Source organism: Miscanthus floridulus, chromosome 16, assembly GCF_019320115.1.
Source record: "Miscanthus floridulus cultivar M001 chromosome 16, ASM1932011v1, whole genome shotgun sequence".
In the NCBI taxonomy this organism is placed as follows: Eukaryota; Viridiplantae; Streptophyta; class Magnoliopsida; order Poales; family Poaceae; genus Miscanthus; species Miscanthus floridulus.
In genome coordinates, this window is record NC_089595.1 from 88,087,786 (window position 1) to 88,111,591 (window position 23,806).

At 46.5% G+C, this 23,806-nt stretch overlaps 1 protein-coding gene and 1 pseudogene across 1 annotated transcript; one reads left to right on the plus strand and one right to left on the minus strand.

The window, feature by feature from the left end:
• Positions 1 to 12,712: 12,712 nt before the first annotated feature.
• LOC136514281 (scopoletin glucosyltransferase-like) lies at positions 12,713 to 18,633 on the plus strand (annotated as a pseudogene).
• Positions 18,634 to 19,330: 697 nt separating this feature from the next.
• Positions 19,331 to 23,668, minus strand: LOC136509883 (cell division protein FtsZ homolog 2-2, chloroplastic-like). The gene is made up of 8 exons (XM_066504474.1): positions 23,413 to 23,668; positions 22,154 to 22,858; positions 21,644 to 21,943; positions 21,006 to 21,096; positions 20,444 to 20,568; positions 20,010 to 20,102; positions 19,813 to 19,878; positions 19,331 to 19,733 (listed from the first exon to the last, which is right to left on the minus strand). The coding sequence occupies exons 2-8, from the start codon at positions 22,772 to 22,774 to the stop codon at positions 19,608 to 19,610; spliced, it is 1,422 nt and encodes a 473-aa protein (XP_066360571.1). The 5' UTR covers positions 22,775 to 22,858; positions 23,413 to 23,668; the 3' UTR covers positions 19,331 to 19,607.
• Positions 23,669 to 23,806: the final 138 nt, after the last annotated feature.

A 23,806-nucleotide genomic window follows, 5' to 3' on the forward strand; every position in this document is an offset into this window, starting at 1 on the left:
ATACAGAAAATTAGGGCTTTCGGAAATTCCAAATCAATACAAAGATTTTGAACTTGATTCAACCCATACAAGTCAACACATATCATCATGAAAACAAACTTGTTTTAGTGGATGCATATCAAAATTTTCACTAACAACAAAAAAAATGATGTGAAATGTATATGATGACATGGTATATTTTAGTATTTAAAACACCCGAGGTGTTACATTCATTCTCATTCCCCTCGCATTTGGAGTAGAGCTATGAAATCCAGTCGCCATTGGGGAGCTAGGTTCGTCAGTCTGAGGTGATGGTGTAATCTGAGAAGAAGAAAGGATCCGGTTCGTCGAAGAAGTTCAAGTTCCCTTTGGTTGGTTTGATCTTAGGGTTCACGATGTTTTACTTCTCTGTCGACTATTTCTGGATTTGTTGGACCTACACCATGTTTTGGATACTCATTATCTTGTTGTTTCTCCATTGTCCTCATCTATTTCGACTTCTAGATTAAGTCTCGATTGTATTAGGTTGCTCTTAACCATGTATCTCTAAATCCCTGTATGGTTTAGCACTCGAAGTCGTGTAATCTTTCGTGTAATCCCCGATCTACGAAATGTAATCGCGTTTTTCCCTCTTCTAGTTCTTGCTTCAAATCTCGGGGCGAGATTCTTTTTAAGGGGGGTTGGTTGTAACACCTCTGGTGTAACAAGCTCGCTTAGCACTAAGATTACGATCGGAGAAATAGATCCATTAATATAGTGAGTAGTTACTTAAATGTGCTAATGAAATCTTAACAAGAAAATACGAGGAGCAGTTTGCTTGTTGGCATGAAAAATATTTTTTATAAAAATTTTATAAAATATAACTTGTAATTGGTACTTAAATGAAAACCTAAGTGCAAGTTTAGTAGATGTAATGCAACCATTGATTTGGTAAATAGGCGTTGTCCATGGTATTTCTAATAGCTCAAAGATCGAATTTCGTTAAGACGGCAACACTTGTAATGATGTTTAAAAGTATCACTCGTGGCGAGTTATATTGAACTAACTAGTTGAGCAGTTCTTGGATGTGAGTTCAAAACTAAAAGTAGTAATTTTCAAAGTCGGAAACGATAGGCAATGATGTGTTAGCATTTAAATTCTAGATAAATTTCTTAAACACTAACTTTATATTCTTGTATCGCTAGTTGCATCATGGTGAGTACTTTGGCGTGGAGTGGTTTGTATAATGGTCTGACATAGCGGGGTTATCCCAAAAGTTGCCCAAACTCTTTAGAACGCACGAAGAACTATGTTCGGTGCTCTACTCGTGAACCAGCGCGCTGCGCGATGAACTCATCTTGGCCTTCTCGTATCTTTTTTCCCTAGTCGTGCTGAGTGCTTCCCTAGGTAGCTGGTGGCGGGGACTTTGGATTAGTGAGGTTGGTCGAACTTGAACCGCACTGTTTGGCAGCTTTGGCATCGCTTTAAAATTTGTGCGCATTGCTGTTTCGGGCGTCGGGTTTCTGTGGCCACGGTCACCGCACCATGTCTGGCTCCGTAGCTGCATGGTAGCTCCATGACCCATTGTCTGCCAAATTTGTTCAACCGGTTGAAGATCCTAGTCTTGAGGCCTTGTAGGACCATGACGTTCGTGCGCTCAACCTGCCCGTTCATGCGGGGGTGCGCCACGGCGGCCAATCGACGCAGATGTGGTATTCATCGTAGAATCGGAGGAACTTCTTTTTGGTGAACTGTGTGTCGTTGTCCGTGATAATGGAGTTTGGGAGTCCAAAGTGATGGACGATGTCAAGGAAGAACAACACGGCTTGCCCGAACTTGATCGCGGAGATCGTAGAGCCTCTATCCACTTTGTAAACTTGTCTACGGCGACAAGCAAGTGCGTATAGCCCTCGGGCGCCCTTTTGAGAGGTCCAACCAGATCGAGCCCCCAGACCACGAACAACCACATGATGGGGATCGTTTGGAGTGCTTGGGCCGGCAGATGGGTCTGCCGAGCATAGTATTGACACCCTTCATAGGTGCGTACAATCTGTTCAGCATCGGCTACTATGATCGACTAGTATAAGCCTTGTCGGAACGCATTTCCGACCAGGGTCCTAGGTGCGACATGGTGCCTGTAGACCCCACCATGGATAACACTCAACAACTGCTTCCCTTATTCGATGGGGATGCAACGCTGCAGGATCCCGGTGTGGCTTCGCTTGTAGAGATCGCCCTCAATAAGGACAAATGACTTGACGCGATGCGTGAGCCGCCAAGCCTCCATTTTGTCCGTCGGCAGCGCCTCACAGAGGAGGTAGTCGAGGTAAGGTGTCCTCCAGTTGGCCAGAGGGTCAGGCTCTATCGTTGGATCCTCATCAAGCTCCATGACTTCGGGATCGGATGGAGCCACCGGCTGGTTAGCCCCCGAGCCTAGGGCAGGCGGCGCGTCACCGGTCTATTCTGGCTCCTCGTTCTGGCCTCTGGTGCATGCAACTACAGCTTCTCAAGTACCTTAGCGATCATGTCGAGGCCGGCGGAGTGGAGAGGTTGGACGGCGGCGGGAACTTGCACCAACTCTCCCTCCGTCGAAATGATGAAGTCTAGGTTCCCGAAGCGCACCTGCGCGCCCGGGACATAGCCGACACCATGACTAGCCATCCGAGACCTGATGTGGACGTTAAGACGCGTAAAAAGCCCCTACCTGGCGAGCCAGCTGTCGGTGTTTTTGAACCACCGACGAGTAAATTTGTATTTATACGTCTGGCTCGGATGGTGTGCTCGGAGGACACAAGGGTTTATACTGGCTCGGGCGGAATGTCCCTACGTCTAGTTTGTTGCTGCTCTTGTTAGCGACACTTGGTTTGTAGTAGGGGTTACAAACAGGTAAGAGATGAAAAGGATCCTAAGTCTTTGATGAAAGGAGTGAACGGGTGCTGAGAGCTCGATCGCTGCTCAGCCTTATGTTCGTGTCGTACTCTTATGTTTTTATCTCGTGGTTCGGTCTCGTGTGGATCTAGATCCCCCTTCATGGGGCGCCCTGCTTCCCCTTTTATAGGCGAAGGGAAATCGTGGGTTATAGCAGAGGAAAAGGAGAAGAACGAGAGAGAGAGAGAAGAAGGCTTTTAGGATCACCGGGTCCTTCTTCTCCTTCATGCGGGTCCCACCGATCTTGTAGATGTCAACAAGGATAGCTCCACATCATGGCCCTATTCGTCACTAGCGCCATGCGCAGGCGCCATCTGTCGGTCATGGCATTCCATTCCGTCCCAAGGGACGTCGTGGTGAACTGACGCGTCTGTCAGCGTTCGTACGAGGGTTAGGCAGAACAGCACTTGCATACCCGATGCTATTCTTGATGTGAATCCTCAGGTACGGCCCGTCATGGCCATGGGTTACATCGAGGTGTGCCAGTCTCTTTCCTGGTGTCAGAGTTTTGACCTAGGCCCATACGCTTAGACCTGGAGTGGTTGGCGGCGATATGAGTCCCCGTCAGACAAGATGGAACCCGCGTCCTTGGGGTTAGGCGAGACGGAGCCCGCATCCGACGGGTCAGGCGAGACAGAGCCCGCACCCAAGGGGTCGAGCGAGACGGAGCACGAACCCAAAGGGTCGCGCGAGACGGAGCCCGCGTCCTTGGGGTCGGGCGAGGCGGAGCCCGCGGCCTTAGGGTCGGACGAGACTTTTTAATACGTCTTGCCCCATCCGAGAAAGTCAGCGTGGGTGCTAACTTCCTTGCTTTGGGTATCCCTAATATCGATACCCGACAATATTCTATGTACAATCTAATAATAGTTATTATACATCATAAACATTAGTATACTTTTTGTATATATTTGATGAATCAAACTTTAAAAAAGTTGACTCCGAAAAGCGAGATGTGCATTTATTTGGGGACGAAGAGAGTAGACAACACCAAGCTTTACAGATTTAAAAAAAGTCGTAGTATTAATAAATTATAGTCTCTCACGTTTAGATGCATGCACAAGCGTTAGAGCCTATCCCGTTGGTCTAAAAAAACAACCCACAACCAATAGATATGGATTCTTTTATCAATAATGCTCCTATCATATCAAGACATCCGTCCACGACTCTGTGTCTAGACACGGCCCCCCACACGTGGCCCCATCTTCTAAAAAATTCTCCACTTCTTGTCCGCTCATCCCGTGGCCCTCGAGGCCGCGACGCAAAATTCCGCCTCCGACTTCAAACACGAGCGTTGCCGCCCCAAGCGCCGAGGCCGAGCTGCCCGAGAGGCACCCCGCCTGCCGCTAGCCCACGCCCCCGCCTAGGCCTGGCTCGACACCGAGCCGCCCTGCACGCGTGGCCACCCCACCGCCCGCTGCCCCCAGCCCTGCCTAGACCTGGTGCTCGTCACCGAGCCGGCCTGCACACGCGGCCACGTGGCTGAGCCACGACATGGCCGCTCATCCGCCGGCCCTCTTCCCCCATCGCATGTCCGTCTCCCTACGCGTCGTGCCCTTCCCCCACCATGCCCGTGTCCTTCCCCCCACCGCGAAGACCTGTGCCAGGTAGGCCATGGTTGTCGGCGGCGCCATGTTTTGTTTCAGGTGTGTTTCAGAAGTTGTTTTCAAGTGTTTCATCTATATGCGTATGTTGCAATGGTTGTATATGTATGTTGCAAATATATGTTTCAGATGTTTCAAACGTATGTTTCACACGTTTCATGTGTTTCATATATATGTTTTATGTGTTTCATCTTGATGTTGCAAAAGGATTTGATGTTGCATATGTTGCAATGGTTACATATATATGTTTCGAGTGTATGTTCCACATGTTTCATGTATGTTATAAATGTATATTCCAAATATTTTAACTGTTTCAGATGCATGTTTCATGTGTTTCATCTAGATGTTGTAATGACTATATAAGTATGTTTCAATAGTATACTGCATATGTTGCAACGGTCGAACGGATGTTGTAGAGGAGATGAGACGTTAGGAAGGGGAAGGGGCGCCACCGAGATAGAGCACGGCGAAGGAAAGTGGGCACGGCGAGGGGAGGAGCGCGGTGTTGCGGGGAAGGAGCGTGGCGGGTTTGACACCGGGGGCGCTGCTGGGATGGGGATCGAATAGTGGATGGTCGGACGCGGTCGCTGGTGCGGGACCGGTCGCATGTGGGCGGATGCGATTTCGTTGGCGCGCGATCTAATGCGAGCGCGGGGGGCGTCCGATGCGAAGCGGTTGCAGGCGTCGGAGCTACGTCTAGACACGGGCTTGGGGCCGGACGTCTGGGCGCTAGCCCTTCCATTCTTTTAACTGTTTTTAGTGAGCCAGGCTCGTGTATATTGAACGATATTAACATATTTTAAAGGATATCAAGATTTATAATAAGATAAAGTAAGAACCATTAAAGTATATTTTTCCAAAATAAATATTTCAATCACAAATGTTTATACACTTTTGTCTCATGTGTTATATCTTTGTGCGAGCAAAAAAAATACTATCCCTTTTTAGGCTCAATATATACAACAACCATAGTACTCAGCCTGTTCGGTGGGAGTTGGTTCCATGTTACGAGCCAGGCCAAGTCGCACAGGCAACCAATCAGGCCTGTAGAGTTTCACTCTATATTTGTTTTGCACATCTATGTATTATTTGGTATAGGTTCAAATCCTGTTGAGTGCAATCTTTTTTATATATATAAAAAGTGTAGTTTCCTAATACCAAATAGGGCCTAAGTTTCTATATAATAGTTTATGAATAAGTTGTAGATTCTGTTTGGAGGCTTCCGTCTGCTAACAGTTTGTTATTTCTAAGCTTGGCTCACACCATTTGTCTAGTCATATTTTTCCCTCAAAACACAACGCGAAGACATATAGCCATATAGTCAATTTTATGGATGCATCCATGCACAGTATATCCTAGGTGTCCATCATATAGCTTCCTTCATTTGAAAAATAATGCACCATATCAAGCTCTCAGCAAACTCTAAATCCCCTGCATGCTCTCCATAATCCTTCATCTAAAAGATTTTGCTTCTTTCAATGATAAAGTTTTCTTACATCCTGCAGCAACGCACAGGAAATTCATCGAGTTGTACTTGAAGACCACGACGTCGTGGCGCATGGCAGGACAGGAGGGAGCGCGGAGCGGCGGCTCTTCAGTGCGCTGTGGGCAGTGGCGTTCACTCAGCACGACAGTACGTATAGAAGAAGCAAGCCGGTTCACGCAGCGCTGGGACACACCCACACCACACACACCAAAGTACTGTTCACTAGGAGGAATCTAGGAATTTAGGAGGGCGTAAATAGTGTTTTCGTTTGGAACAGTGAAATCCGGCTGGTTTTCGTAGGTGTCCAAGTACACTCTGACCTGCCCCCATGACTCATGTTATCCGTTGCCGGGAACTGCAGCACTCGGCGGGAAAATTATGCGATGACGAAACGAACGAGTACTTTTCGAGAGTCTCTTCAATCATTCATCAATGTGCTCGAACATTTCTTCACCGCAGATGAAGCGGAGTAACCAGGCAAGCTTTAGTGGGGGCCTGGGCCTCTGGGGGGAGGTCACGCACGGGACAGGGGCCAGCCAGTCAATGTTTCGTTATCATCTGAACTTCTGAAGCATCCGTTAGGCTGTCTCGAGACGGAAAGGAGACCCAAGTCTAAAATGGTCGACGTCAATAGATTATCTACATGGAAGGTCTATTTTAGATGTTTTAAGAAGTATAATTCAAATCTGAATATCCTTTCTCTTATAAATCTATTTATAGAAAAAGGTTCTCCTTTAGGTCTCGTTGTTGGAGAAGACCAAAAATAAGTATGAAACCCTCTGCCTGTAGCGCTATCTAAATGTGGAATGAGCCTTGTGTTAAACACTTTGGATCATCTAGTAGTGGATCCAGTGGGTGAGTTCTTTTCTATTTGGGATAACTAGTGACTTAGAGATTCAGAGGGAGTAGGAGAGAGAGAGAGAAAAGGAAATGTAGGAACATCTGACCGTCGGAGGGGTTGGAGGAGCTCCCTGCCTTCGGCTAGTTCGCCGGTGATGATCTGCGCTAGGCAGCGACGGTCGGAGAAGAGAGAGCGACGCAGTGAAGACCGTGGTGGCGCAATGCAGTGGCGGCGGCGGTGCTTCCCGTCACTGGCTGCGCCCCTCTGTTAGATCGGAGTAGGGTTTCTAGGTGGGGCGTACGACTCAGGCGAACCTCGTACTGAGAGCCGCCGACCCCACCTCTATTTAATGCGCAGTGTGACAGGGGCCCGCCAGCCATAGATGGACTGGGCGCCCCCGATCAGGGCGCGAGGTCAAGGCCCAAGTGGCCGTTGGGCCACTGTGGTTGGGAGATCAAACCAACATTCTCCCCCTTATCTCAACTCATACTTTAACTTTAAACTTTGACTTTAATCATTTTCACTTTTATTTGTTCTATCACAGATTAGTGCATAGAGCATGCTTCATCGTCACGGTCAATCGTCGATAGACTTAACAGCTACAATACACATCTTTGTTTTGAAACAGATTCTTTAACTTTAGGTCCTTTGTTGTCCGGAAATCATAGGCTATACCATAAACCCATGTCGACTGTGTGTTCTCCAAACACACTGGGTGGTAAGCCTTTTGTACGCGGATCCGCAAGCACTTGCTTGTCACTTATATGTTCAATACTTTTAGTATGATTCCGGACTTTCTCCTTCACAACATACAACTTTAACGTCAATGTGTTTGGCAGCACACTTGACCCGTTGTTATAGGAGCGAACTACTTAAATGGTTATTGCTGTTGTATACCATTATCAATTCCGGGTGTAAGTTCTTTTAACCACTTCGCCTGTCCTTAAGCCTCATAACAAGCTATACCATGGGTATGCATCTTTGATGACATCATAACTGTTTCTTTGGAGCTTTTTCACAATAAAACTCCAACTACGAGTGTTAGCTACTATGTAGGTTTCACTAAACATCTCGCCAAAATTTAACATTTGTACTCACAACTATTTGAGAGTACTTATTCTTTCTTACTTACCATGAGGCCTATTAATCTTTGCACAATTGCAAAACATTCTCAACTCCATTCCAGTGATCTATATCTGGACTAGACTTCTGCCAAAAACATCCCGGATACATAAACTGTGTCATGGTAAGTTCTTGCTTATAAGCATTCAGTAAGCTTCCAACAGCTGAAGCATATAGGACGTCCATTTGATCGATCTCACATTTATTCTTGGAACACTGAAAGTTCCAAAAACTGTTACCCTTGACTATAGGAACAGGCGTAGGTTTATTCACATATATACTTTATTTCTTTAGAATCTTCTCTAAGTATACACTTGAGATAGTTCTAATACCCCTTTTCCTTTTATCTTGGTAAGTTCCAATTCCTGTAACGAATGATGCTTTATCAAGATCATTCTCATTGAAACTTGAGGACAAGAACTGCTTCTTCTCCAACAGTAGATTAACACCACTACTAGTGAGTAAGGTGCTACCCACATGTAGGATTAGGAAAATAAATTTCCCTTATTTAAACTTTGCATAAATACAATTGTTCTCTACATTCTCTTTAAAACCCAAACTTTCTTATTGTACTGTCAAACTTCAAGAACCACTGTCTTGAAGCTTGCTTTAATCCATAAATGGATTTCTTTAGGCAACATCCCTTTACGTTCTTTTCCTTCCACGACAAAACCTTTTGAGTTATGCCACGTAAACATTTCCATACAAATCCTCGTTGAGGAATGTGTCTTTACATCCTTCTGATGTAACTGTAAATCGTAATGTGCCACTAATACCATTATGATTCTAAAAGAATCCTTGCATGCTCATTATAATCTATTCCTTCTCTTTATGTAAATCATTTCACCACAAGTAGCGCTTTATAGCTTTCCATATTCTCTTTGGATATATTTCTATATTCCCTTTGGAGTCACTTTGTCTTGTAGACCCATTATAGCCTACTGTTTTGGCTCCATTAGGAATTTCTTCCTAGTCCCAAACATCGTTGGTATTTATCGATTTCATTTCATGTTCCTTTGCTTCTTGCCATTTAGACGAGTGAACGTCTCTCATGGCTTCTTCAAATGAGGTGGAATCACTCTCTATTTGAATTTCTTTCTTAACTTTTATTTCTTAGTCACCAGAAATATCTGATTTTCTTATTCTTTGAGATCTTCTAGATCCTCGTGGCACTTCTTTCATATGGGGCTATTGTTACTCTTCATTGCCAAAAGGCAATTGTTCTATAGCCACCTGTATCACAAGATCCTTGTTTACTTATTCATCCTCTTTAAGAGCTAACATCTGGTGTTGTATATGTCATACAACATCAACATGTATTAAGCAATTTGTTGCTCTAAACACTGTAGTGGATATATAATCCCACTTCTATTCAAGCTTTAGGTATCTACATACCATGCTCCCCCAGATTACTCCATCTTCTGTAAAGATGGTGTATCTTCAAATTTCTTATTTTGGGTTTAATCTGCTAAAAACTCATATGGCGTCATCCAGTATAAATACTAGCTGACTATGCTATCTTTCTATCGGAACTATAAAAAAGGTCCAGGAATTTAGCTATTTCTTTACTTTAGGGGTATCGTTATTATGACCGTCTTACTCCCTCAACGATCACAATCATCTTTTATAGATCACTTTTACCTTCAATGCATAGTATGCATTGCATTATCTAAAGTATGGGGAAGTATCTTTCTTAATTGTCTTTCTTAATTAATCTTACATTTCTCCCCCTCGAAATGTGGTATGAACTTTTCTACCACAATTTCGAAACATTCAGAACTCTTGTGAATGAGGAAACTTTGATTACTTACTTCATCCACATGATTACATCATGCAAACAAAATTCGTATGGGAGTACATTTTTCTCATTACACTTCAAAACTCAACATAGTCTATTATTATCAATACTTTTGCAAGTCATGCTTGCATATCTTTCTTCTTTTGGTTCACATGCAACTTTCTTTTGTTCTTAAACTCATTGAGTACTTAATGACCATGACACAATCAGAGTGTACGGTCAATACTATGATAGCATAAAAGCTACCTCAAACTTCTCTCCATGTGCGGTATACACTTAGAGCACATGAGTCATCACATCCTTCTCCCGCCATGCGGGATAAGTACTTTGTCAAACTCTCCCGCCATGCAGGATTGGTTAACATATGTACTATGCCAACTTTACCCCGTCATGCGGGTATTTTCTCAAACTTTTTCCCGCCATGCGGGTACTATCACAAACTTTTTCCCACCATGCGAGATAGTTCTCTTGAACAAACATAATTGCCAGGATTGGCTCGTGTTCAATCATCAAATTCAGAAATAAATCCGAATATTCTTTAACACACATGTTTAATCCAATGTTAGTCAAATTAAACATGTATATGACTTTTACAACTCTCATAAGTGAAACTGAAAATAAATTCTTCTCCACAGAGAGTACATAAAAGACATTTCTCAATGTAGACTCTCATTGATCTATCTCTTTTCTTGGATCAATATCCTAGAATTCTTTTCTTTTGAAGCCATTCTTTAAAAAGAACACAGTCCATTAACCAATGGCATTCTTTCATACATAACTTGCCCTTAGGCATTTCATCATCTAAGTCACAAGTACCCAGCTCATTTCTCTTTCTGCCTTCAAGAATGAAAGCATGTAGGTCTTTTGTCTGAAAAATATTCAACAATAATGCTCATTAAACTTTGAAAACTTTATATTCTATTCTATATCACTGTTGGGAAGAAATAGAATAAAACATCATTCTTCTACATTAATTCCACATCACCGTTGGGCAGAAATGGAATTAACGTATAGAAATTCAATAATCTTGAAAACATAGAATTGCTCCTCAAAATTAAATTCTCCCGTTGGTTCGAATTTAATTAGAAGACAATCAACTTCATTGCAGCGGAAACATGAAAATACATTTCTCTAGTTTAAGAGCATTCCTTGATCTTTATCTTTTCTCTGAAAAATTGGTCACTTTGATGCAAAATTCATCAGAGATTTAAACTTTAAACACAAAACTCATAGAATTATAATATTGTTATCATCAACGTTGGTCAGAAAATAACAATACCATAATTTCGCTTTAAACTTAAACTCATAAATAAACTTATAATATTGTTATCATCAACGTTGGTCAGAAAATAACAATGTTATAATTTATCTTAACTATCAACCGACTATTCCTCCAATTAAAATTTTTCTAGCTGGTACCAATTTTAACTGGAGGATAAACTTTTCATCATTTACTGAATAACTATAACTGCTCTTCAAATTAGAAGACAATAAACCTTTAACTTTGCAGCGGAAACTTGACAAAATATCTTTTCCTACTTTTCAGAAGCATTTTTCTATACTTTTCTAGTCTTTGAAAATTCTATGTTGGTTTGATCTCCCAACCACAGTGGCCCAACGGCCACTTGGGCCTTGACCTCGCGCCCTGATCGGGGGCGCCCAGTCTATCTATGGCTGGCGAGCCCCCGTCACACTGCGCATTAAATAGATGTGGGGTCGGCGGCTCTCGGTACGAGGTTCGCCTGAGCCGTATGCCCCACCTAGAAACCCTACTCCGATCTAACAGAGGGGCGTAGCCAGTGACGGGAAGCACCGCCGCCACCACTGCATTGCACCACCACGGTCTTCACTGCGTCGCTCTCTCTTCTCCGACCATCGCTGCCTAGCGCAGATCATCACCGGCGAACTAGCCGAAGGCAGGGAGCTCCTCCAACCCCTCCGACGGTCAGATGTTCCTACATTTCCTTTTCTCTCTCTCTATCTCCTACTCTCTCTGAATCTCTAAGTCACTAGTTATCCCAAATAGAAAAGAACTCACCCACTGGATCCACTACCCTCTGAATCTCTAAGTCACTAAAAGAACGAACCCTAACAATGGTATCAGAGCAAAGATGAGAACGAACCCTAACCCTAGAATCCCCAAATCCCAGCAAAGATGAGAATGAACCCTAACCCCAAACACTTTGGATCATCTAGTAGTGGATCCAGTGGGTGAGTTCTTTTCTATTTGGGATAACTAGTGGCTTAGAGATTCAGAGGGAGTAGGAGACAGAGAGAGAGAAAAGGAAATGTAGGAACATCTGACCGTCGGAGGGGTTGGAGGAGCTCCCTGCCTTCGGCTAGTTCACCGATGATGATCTGCGCTAGGCAGCGACGGTCGGAGAAGAGAGAGCGACGCAGTGAAGACCGTGGTGGCGCAATGTAGTGGCGGCGGCGGTGCTTCCCGTCACTGGCTGCGCCCCTCTGTTAGATCGGAGTAGGGTTTCTAGGTGGGGCGTATGGCTCAGGCGAACCTCATACCGAGAGCCACCGACCCCACCTCTATTTAATGCGTAGTGTGACGGGGGCCCGCCAGCCATAGATGGACTGGGCGCCCCCGATCAGGGCGCGAGGTCAAGGCCCAAGTGGCCGTTGGGCCACTGTGGTTGGGAGATCAAATCAACACCTTGTATTTTGGGCTGCGCGAGTTACCAAAGCACTGCAGCGCATTGCTGACTCGTGGAATACCTGGAATTCACAGCTGGTAAACTCTAGGCTTATACGAAGGAAAGAAGTTGATGGCGCGTGTCCCGGATCATCATTACAGAGACTGTTCTTGCTACTCCAGATCATCATCTGGTACACAGCTATCTTCCGCCAAAAGTTTCTAGATTTCTTGCTAACCCGCTTTCTAGCTATGCCCTTCCTTGTAACTGCCCTCCCTCCCACCTGATCTACTCTGCAAGAGCGCAGCTTCACAGGCGCCGGCACCGCCAGCCATGGCCATCAAAGATGAGGAGCAGCCGCTGCACATCCTCTTCTTCTAGTTCCTCGCGCCGGGGCACCTCATCCCGATCGCCGACATAGCCGTGCTCTTCGCCGCCCGAGGCGTCAAGTGCACCATCCTCACCACCCCGGTGAATGCCCAAGTCATCCGCTCGGCAGTGGACCGCGCCAACGACTCCTCCTATGGCACCGAGGGTGCCCTGGCCATCGACATCGCCGTCGTGCCCTTTCCCGACGTCGGGCTGCCCCCCGACGTCGAGTGCGCCCCGGCCCTTAATTCGGCGGCCGACCGTGAAAAGTTCTTCCATGGGGCCCGGTTACTCCTCCGCGAGCCGTTCGACCGGTTCTTGGTGGAGAATCGCCCCGACGCCGTTGTGACCGACAGCTTCTTCGACTGGTCCGCCGACGCCGCCGTGGAGCACGGCGTCCAGCGGATAGCGTTCCTCGGCAGCAACTTGTTCTCCCGGGCCTGCAGCGAAACTACGATGCGCAACAACCCCATGGAGGCCGCCCCCGACGACCCAGACGCGCTCGTACTGCTTCCGGGGTTATACATGGCCATCGGGCCGTGCCAGCCCGGAACGGTGTCGTGCCTCAACTGGCCACCGTGCCTATCGGGCCGTGCCTGCACCGTGCTCGTGCCTGGCCTTCGGCCCAAGGCATGGCCCGTGGGCCGTTTGGCCGTGCCGTGCCGCCCGTTGGGCACGGCCATTTTCACCGTGTCAGGCCAGCCTACAGCCCGACAGGCAAAAAAACACCTCCAAAAAACCACCAAATGTTGAAACACTTCATTTTCAAATTTCAACAAACAAAAGATCACATTTTCATTCACATTCACACACAGTTATCAACATTCACATTCATACACAGTTATGAACTGATCTGATCAACATCCAACATTCACATTCACATTCACACAACTGTTAACTGATCAACTGATCAAGTTACCATTTTCATTCACAGTGACAGACTGACAGTTCACATCACAGATCACAGCACAAAGACAAAAGGAGACTAGATTATATGAAAATGATGATCAAAAGGAGCTGTTTTGTGCAATGCCACCTCATTAAAAACCTTTCTAGGTAAAACTCACCCTTGTGAGAAACCCTAAAAAGGAAAAAAGAGTGCAGCCAGCTCAAAGTCTTAGTCTTAATATGTTATTACAAAAGCCAACAGCTGTGGCAAAGTTCACAGAATGACTGTGGCAAAGTTCACAGAAACAGAATGACAGAATCGGAGTCAACACTCAGTCACTCATTCTTCTTACTAGCAAAGTTCACAGCACAGCATAGCAGACCAGCAGTCCAGCATAGCACCAGCCACCAGCAAAAGACCAAAACTCCAAAAGTACCTGCAAAAATAGAAGAATCCAATCAGTCCAAAAGTATTGAGTTGATTGAGTCATAGTATTTAGTTGAGATAGACAATCAGTACCTCTCAGGTTCTCCTCTCTCTAGTTCTTCTTCACTTGTTGTATCCAGCACAGCAAAAGAAGTCCAAAAGTACCTGCAAAATTGTACATAATTCATGTTATTGTTTTGCCATTAATGTAAACAGGCTGGTACTTATAGTTATAGATTTGAGTTGAGTACCTGAGAGCGAGAGGAGAGGTTCTTCACTTCTTCTATTCAGCACCAACAGCACCGCCGCTGCCGCTGCTGCTGCCGCTGGCTTCGCCTTCACCATCAAGGAAGAGGTTCTTGAATGCCTCCTCCAGGTCCACATCCTCAGGTGCATGCTGTTCTCTTCTTACTGCTTGCTCCCAGTCCTTCATGCAGGTGAGCATCTCCACATGCTCCGGCAACAAGCGTCGCCGTCGGTCTTCGAGTATCCTAGCTGTACAGCTGAAACAAGACTCGGAAGAGACACTAGATATAGGAACAGACATGATATCTCGAGCCATAATAGATAGGATTGGATAGGTTAGCTTGTGGTCACGCCACCAGAGTAGTATGTCAAAGGATTCCTCATAACATGTGACAGGGTCACTGTCCAAGTAAGCTGAGAGCTCACTGACACTAGAACCAGATGGAGTAGATGAAGATGAGGGGGAACAGCCAGAGCCAGGGGAAGCACCAGGACCTCCAAAGATCCTTCCCCATGCCTGCTTTCTCTTACCACAATGAGCTGAAGGCTGTGAAACCCTTTAAGTCCTAGCTGCCCCACCAAATTTCTGCTCATACTTGTTAAACAATCTGTACAATTTAGCTTTGACATCACCATAGTATAAACTATAACTAGATCCAGTATGTTGAGCAAGCAATTCAAACACATTAAAGAATCCTTTGATCTTAGCTCTAGGATCAAGAATGAATGCATATGAATAGAGCAGTGGAATTTTCTCCTAATATTTAAGAAATTTAAGCTTCATAGGATAAGCAATCATTCTAAAATTATAATCTGTTTCAGCTTTATACAGATGCTCAGCAATGTCAAGGATATGGTGCAAAACAAGTGGAGCTGTGGGATAGTAAACACCAGACAGAACAACAGTAGAATCATAAAAGAGTTCCAGGAACACCATTATCTGTTCAGCAACATACCAATGCTGTGCAGTCAATAATTCTGAACCATAATTAGAGTTAAGCCACACAGAAAATACTTCTTTGTATGGTAGCAAATGCTTAAGCATTAAATAGGTGGAATTCCATCTAACATCCATATCCAATCCAAACTTTCTAGGCCTTATACCCTGAGCAATACAGTAATTTTTGAATAATGCAATTCTTTGATTAGAGGAATTCAAAAAGTTTATTGCAGTTCTGAAATCTTCAGTAAAAAGTTTCAACCTCTTCAAGCCAGATTTGACAATGAGATTAATGATATGACAGGCACAACGCTGATGCACAAGCAAATACTTGACCTTGTGAGGATCATCATGTGTAGGTGCAGGATAAGAACCCAAGTAACCAAACAAGACAGGTTGCAAGATATCATAAGCCTTAGAATTAGTTGAAGCATTGTCTAAAGTGACAGCAAAGATCTTGTCAATCAACCCAAACTCCTCAACCATAACAGATATCTTCTCAGCAATGTTTTCACCAGAATGTGACACCTCAATTAGCCTAAAACCTATAACCTTTTTCTGCAACTCCCAATAAGCACTAACATAATGAGCAACAACAGAAATATAGTCCTCCTTAGCATTACTAGACCAAATGTCAGATGTCAAAGACACAGATGAGCAAGCAGGAAACAAAGAATTCATAAGCATAGAACGTTGCTCAGCAAACAATTTATCCATATCTCTAGTAGTGGCCTGTCTGGAAACCTTCTCAAATCTAGGGTTATGAGCACGCTTAATGTAATCCTCCCAGGCCTGTGTCTCACCTATGCCTAATGGAAGGTCCAGCCTAGCAATCAACCGGCACAACTCAATACGAGCAATAGCAGGGTCATACACCCAGTTATGCAAACCATCAGCATTCAGAGCAAGCCTACATTGGACCCTCTTATCGTTATCATGTTTAGCCTTGCAAGATTTCTGGTGCCTTTTCAAATGACCAGTGCCAGCAGCAGATCTAGCAGTATACCTCTTGCCACACATTTTACAGATAGCAGCTACTCATATGTTATTTTCCTTAATCTCAGTGAAATCCTCCCAAACAGTAGATATGAGCTTACCACCACCACCAGTCGATGAGGTACCATGAGTGTCAGTGGAGGCTGCCACCCCACCGTCGTCATCACCGGCATCGAGATCAATCGGATGGGTGCCATCACCGTCACCGAGATCGATGCCGAATAGCCCGGCTGCATCCTCACGGATGTCGTCGTCGTTCTCCACTTCCAGAACCTCCCAATCCGAGGCCGAGGGAGGGGGGAGGGGGACGACCGGCCGGCCCGGCCCCAGCCCCTGGCTCCAGCTCCAGCACCGCCCCTCGATGGTGGACAGGGGCGCTTTGACACTGGTGGGCTTGCCATGGCACCTCCAGAGGAGGAGGACACGGCATCAGGCACCAACCTACGAAGAAGATGAAGAAGAAGATTACAAATTTAGAATTTACAAGAACAGAGACAAGAGAGTGACAGTGAGTGAAAGAGAGAGACAGATCTAGGGTTAGGGTTTCGACTCACCTACGCCACCAGAGCCCAGTGCCGGAGAAGAGGCCAGGGGCAGGGAGCCAAGAGCCCAAGACCGAACTAGTGGAGAGAGACACCGGTTAGAACGACGACGAGCGATAGCGGAACGACTGACAGGCACAAGCCACTCACATGGTAGTATGGTACACCGGAGGAGGAGAGGAGGGAAAGGAGGGAGGACTGAGGAGAAGGAGAAGAGGGAAAGGAGGGAGGGAGGCGAGGTGCAGGACCGACGGCGAGGTCATCAGAGCAGGGCCGGCGAGCACCAGGTGAACGGCGGCGACAGATCGAGGACGAGGCGTCGAGGCACCAGACGCGAGGCGAGAGCGGAGAGCGGTCAGCGACTCAGCGGCGGCTGCGGCGAAGCGATTTGGAATGTGAAGCTAGGGTTAGGGTTAGGGGCGGCCCGCAGCGGAGGAGAAGAGGGAAAGGAGGGAGGGAGGCGAGGTGCAGGACCGGCGGCGAGGTCACCGGAGCAGGGCCGACGAGCACCAGGCGAACGGCGGCGACAGATCGAGGACGAGGCGTCGAGGCACCAGACGCGAGGCGAGAGCGGAGAGCGGTCAGCGACTCAGCGGCAAGGCGATTTGGAATGTGAAGCTAGGGTTAGGGTTAGGGGCGGCCCGCAGCGGCGCCTGCATTTTATATCAAGAGGGGGAGCCGGGGAGGGGGCTTGTTGGGCCAGCCAATGGGCCGTGGGGGCACCGGGCCGCCTCTTTGGACCGGGCCATGCCCGTGCCGTGCCACGGGCCAGGGTGGCGGCCCAAGCCCGTCCTGGTCGCTCGGGCCGGGCCAGCCCGGGCCCGGTAGCCACCGTGCCGTGCCGTTCTCGGGCCGGGCCAAAACGCCGGGCCGTGGGCCGGGCCGCGAGCCCGCGGGCTGTATGGCCATCTATATCCGGGGTTGCCGCACCGCGTCGAGCTGAGGCGCAGCCAGATGACGGAGCCCAAGAAGCGGCCGGAGCACTGGGCCTTCTTCCAGCGCATGAACGCCGCGGACCAGAGGAGCTACGGCAAGGTGTTCAACAGCTTCCACGAGCTGGAGCCGGACTACTTGGAGCACTACACCACGACGCTCGGGCGCCGCGTATGGCTCGTCGGGCCGGTCGCGCTTGCCAGCAAGGACGCGGCGACGAGGGGCGCCAGCAATGGGCCCTCGCCGAACGCGGACGGCTGCCAGCAGTGGCTCGACACCAAGCCGGAGGGCTCGGTGGTGTACGTGTCCTTCGGCACGCTGTCCCATTTCTCGCCGCCCGAGCTGCGCGAGCTCGCACGCGGCCTCGACCTGTCCGGCAAGAACTTCGTCTGGGTCATCGGTGACGCGGACACTGAGGAATCGGAATGGATGCCCGACGGGTTCGCGGAGCTGATGGCGCGCGGCGACCGCGGCTTCATCATCCGGGGCTGGGCGCCGCAGATGCTGATCCTGACCCACCCGGCGGTGGGCGGGTTCGTGACGCACTGCGGGTGGAACTCGACGCTGGAGGCCGTGAGCGCCGGCGTGCCTATGGTGACATGGCCGCGCTACGCCGACCAGTTCTACAACGAGAAGCTGGTAGTGGAGCTGCTCGATCAAGGTCGGTGTCGGCGTGGGGTCCGCTGACTACGCGTCGAAGCTGGAGACCCGGCGCATGATCGACGGCGAGGTGATCGCGGAGGCCATCGGGAAAGTGATGGGTGACGGCGAGGCAGCGGAGGCAATACGGGAGAAGGCCAAGGAGCTCGGGGAGAAGGCTAGGCGTGCGGTGGCCAAGGGTGGGTCCTCTTACGATGATGTCGGGCGTTTAGTGGACGAGCTGATGGCTCGTAGGACCTCCGTCGATGTCTGATTGGGTCATCGGTGGAAGCACGTTTGGTGTGTATGAATTGGGACAGTTTGGTAGGAAGAGCACATATGCCTCTCCGGACTTAGCCTGCTTAGATGCACCGATTTTTACCTCTTGTATTCTACATCCTGCAGTCATATTATCAACAACCTTTCTCCATCCTATGTGATGGTATTCTATAATAGAGTAAAGAGATACTTTTAAAAAGTTTAAAGAAATTTATATTTACATGTGAACAATGAGCACCTTGTAGCCACGTGAAAAACATTTAATCTCCTAAGGTTGAAATCGTTTTTGCATGGTGGTGGTCGTCCCTGTCGGCATGCAAATAGAATTTTTTATAAAGCAAAAGGAAGGAAAGATGACTCAAGTAGAAGTTTTAAGAGCATCTCCAATAGTTTGAAAAAACTCTTGAGGACATGCTTATTTTTTAAAAACTATTGGGATGCTCTAAAATAAGGACAAATGCGAACCAAGCCGAAACATGAATGATACGTCATGCACTGCAAGTGAGCAACAACATGAGTACACGACTCATATGTACCAAACTTTGAACGAAACAAAAATAACTAATGAAATCAATCAATCTGCTGTATGCCACGCGTCATATAATCATCGGTTAAAGGTTGTTACTACTTACTACACCAGACACCCAATGCAAAGCAAAGGAAATTGGAGGTGTAATCCTTCACACGGAGCATTATAATTTGATCTCAGCGCTGACTTTTATTCATAACTCGCAAATTGAGATCTCAGATCCCGATTCACTGCAGGTTCCTGAGAAGCAGAGCCGCCCAGCCAATCTACTCGGCCGGCGTAGTTTGCACACAGATTGGATACGGTACGAACTACAGTTAGGATTCAAACATCTGCTCTACCTTGCTATAACTAAGAGACGTAGAAACCAAACCTGCATCATACCAAACTACCATAACGGGGGAAAACCATGACAAGAAAAACAATAAACCAAAGTGTGTTCAGACTCGTGGAAACCCTGACCGCCCTTTCCTCTGTAGGAACTCTGGGATCTGCAATGCATGACCTTCCTCCTGGGAAGTGGGAGAAAACCAACCTGAGCGACCGCGGTTGCTGTCTCCTCCAGCCTGGGCAAGGAGTGTCATGACTCATGAGAATACATAGAAGAAATAAGGGAAAGTAGACAAATGAAGTCGCAATAGGTACCTGTGAAGACCGGCTCTCACTTTCCTCCTGGCGTTTGAAACCAGTTGCAATCAGAGTTATGCTCACCTGAACAGATGTATAATGTTATTGACACGGCAATAGGATCAAGTACAGTTGTGAAATGTATGGGCCTCTAAGTTTTGATACATAAAACAATTTTAACCACAAAGTAGAAACAATGTTATTCCCTGACATACTTGACCAGTGTATGACGGATCTATAACAGAGCCAAAAATCAGATTTGCACCAGGGTCAACAAGATCATAGATTACTTCAGCTGCAGCATTCACCTGTAGAAAAGGATGGCAAGTGAGGTTCAGTTAGAACGTATTCTGACTATTCAAGAAGTCATCCGTAACAACGCAAGAGAGCTGCATGTTATCTCATTAAGAAAAGATGCAGTACAAAATGAACAAGAGAACGGAAGAGGCTAAAACAGGCCCTCCCAACACACCCCACACACACTGATAGACAAGGAAAGAAGAGAAGCGCCACCACAGACCAGAACACGACCATGACCTGCTTATCGCACAGGCAACTAATGACCTGGAGTAAGCGACCTCAGGAGGAACTCCTGAAAAGCTGACACACTGGCGAAACACTACAAATGATATATATGAATGTATGTTACCTCCGTCAAGGTTAGATCATTCCCTCCAGTGATATTCCATACAATTCCAGTTGCTCTTTCAATACCAATATCAAGTAGAGGAGACTGAATGGCATTGAGTGCGGCATCTCTGGCTCGTGTCTTGCCTACAAAGAGGTCAACAGGATTGGCAGGTGTGGGTTAGTTGTCGATGTGTTAATGGGGACATGTTCCAGATGCATAGAAATTCAGACGGCATTATTAGTACCCATTTAGACGTTCAAAAAGGGGCGTACCCAGTGCAGAGAGCTCCCGCTCTGTGCGGGGTCTGGGGAAGGGTGTCAGTGGCAAGCCTTACCCTCGCCTGTGCAATGCGAGGAGAACGCGATTCGAACCCGGGACTTCCGGTCACAAGCGGTAAGACTCTACCGCTTGCACCAGGCCTGCCCTTCCCATTTAGACGTTCAAACTACATATTAATTTTTTTCAATAGCATAATATGCTAAGGATTCCACAGAGAACTTGATAGGATCATAGGACAGAACCTATGCATGTATGTATTTGATTCTAAATAAACATGGTTCTCTGAATTCTGAAATTTAACCTGTTGCTGTTCCAATGCCCATCAATGATGAGCCAGCATCTGACATAACTGATCGAACATCAGCGAAGTCCACATTCACCAGACCTGGCACCTGCAAGCAAAAGATGAAACATAGAAATGACCACTCTAGCCAAGTAGATAGCATGCGATTGTCATCTAGGTGAACATTATGAGAAAGCACGTGTTAAAAGCGTTTGAATTTTTAGGCGCATGAGTTTTCCTTTTCCAATTTCCAAATGGCGTGCCAACAAACCAAATTCTGCAAAAAGGATGACACAGGAAGAAACCAAATGCAGAACAATGCTATTCAACTTTTACTTTGTTGTTGGTTCTGCGTCAATGTAAAAAGAAAATTAGACAGTAAAACCACTGTTTCAAACCTGTTGGCAGTGCAGATGCGTTGACTTGCACTAAACGAAACCCATACCATGGGGCAGTGCATGGTCAAGAAGGAAAAGGGTATATCTTTAGCATAACTTATATAACATCAGTAATTCAGTAGGGTTTGTTTATCCTTTATTGCATGCTTGTCTACAACGCATAACATTTCAACAACAGGAGAGTTTGGACAGAAAATGATTCAATTTATTCGCAAAAGGAGTAAGATTGATGATATAACATATAGCAGTTTCTCTTACAGTGATTATATCTGATATCCCACGAACACCTTGCCGAAGAATATCATCTGCCAAATTGAATGCTTCTGTCACAGGAGTATTTGGGGATACAGCAGTCAGTAACTTGTCATTTGGAATTACAATCAGTGTATCGACATTGCTTCTCAATGATGCAATTCCTTCTTGTGCCTGAAGAGCCCGCCTTCTTCCCTCGAATGAAAATGGGGTTGTGACAATTCCAACAGTCAATATACCCATGGACTTTGCAATCCCTGCAATGATAGGTGCCCCGCCAGTGCCTGTCCCACCTCCCATTCCAGCCTGCAAAATGAATTTGCGGATCAAAATAGAGGTTACTATATTCTTCTCAAGAATGGATAGATATCATTATATCGGTCATTCAATCAAAGGAACATGGTTTGATTATACAAATCCCTATATATTATCTAACTACCATGATGACTAGAAATGCACACCATTCTAGATCAAACTGAAATGTGATGCTTGACAGCTTGAACAATATGTACTTACCGTCACAAAAACCATATCAGCACCAGCAACTGCCTGTTCTACCAATTCCTGGCTTTCCTTGGCTGCATTCATGCCAATTTCTGGGTTCCCACCAGCACCAAGACCACGTGTCAATTCCTGGCCAATCTGTAGCCTATTTTCTGGTTCGATGGGTGACATCCGCATAGCCTGAAAATCAGTGTTCACAATCCAGAATTCCACACCCTTCATGGAGCTTTCAATCATCCTGTTCACAGCATTGGAGCCACCACCTCCAACGCCTATGACTTTAATCCTGGGCTCATTGTAGCGGTAAGAGGGAGAAGTGTCTACCAATCTTTCAGCTGCAGTGTCAATACCCTGCTCTTTGCTGGATACCGTAGCTGCACCATTCTCTTCTCCATAAAGCAAGGAGATCTCAGGGTGAATGTCATATAAGGTATCCTTGGTGCGCCTTGGCCCAGCTCGGCGGGAGTTTGCAGAGCACTCAAGTCGAAAAAAGCGATAGGAATCACCAGAAAACCACTTCTTTCTCTGAAAACTTGCACTTCCACCAAGAAGCGTCTTCCTAACATTTATTGGCGAAATGCCTAATGGGCACTGGCAACTGGAAGCATTGGAGAAAACTAGCTGTGTTGCCATCCTTAGCTCTGGAATTTGCTTGCACTGGCAAATGCAATCTCCGATGGCTCAATAATTAATTCCAGGAGAGTTTTCCCCTTGAAACTGGCAAAAAAAAGGGAACATTAGCTGTGCTTTGTTGATAGCCCGACAATGGCATTACACGTAAGAGAACACAACAAATACAGGCTAGATTGCAGGTGTTTGGATAGCAGCCACATTAGTTCCAAAATCTGGGGAAAACAATCAGGCCACCATATGGTTTCAACTTCCGAGCCAACTGACTTGGCAATTTCATTTACCAAGTGTTTGGTTTGATTATAATTCATACTTCAGATTTTGAAATGAAATAATTTGAACGGAACGAACCAAATGAACTAATAATACATGACAACAAAATGGAATTGAACTAATAATGCATGACAAATGGAATTTAGGTAAAATACATTCCCCCATAAAATGGATCTAGAATCCTATTTAGAGAGGCTTGATAGGGGGATAGGGGAACAACAGCAAGCAGTCAAAGATTTCAAGAATAACCCCAATCTCACTTAGGAAAATAATCTCCACCAAAAATTGCTACACACAGAGGTAAAACCACTATTCGAGAACGGGTCAAGATAGATTTATCACTAGTACATAAAAATCGCTTATTTTACCTGACCCGTTTCACTGGAAGAAGAGTGGGGTGGTGCAGTGCAGGCGCAGGACACCGGAGAGCCGCCGCCTATGAACGGCAACGTCGGCAGATCCTCCCGGCGCTTTTATAGAGGAGACGACCAGATGGATTCTGAAGGTTGGGGAATCCGGGACGGAGGGTTTCTGCGCCGCGCCAGTGATTCGGCGAGTAGACGACGCCAACGGCCGCCAATGACTCGGTGAGTTTCGTCAGCGCTGGCTGAGCGGCGAACGGCGACACGGGGATCCAATTTTGTTTTTCCTTTAAAAAAAAAGAAAAAAAAAGTTAAAGGCAAAAAGGGAAAAGTTGCGACTGGGGAGGCTTGGAGCTCATGGGCCGACCGAGTGAGCCCAGTCCGACCTCCGACGCGCTGA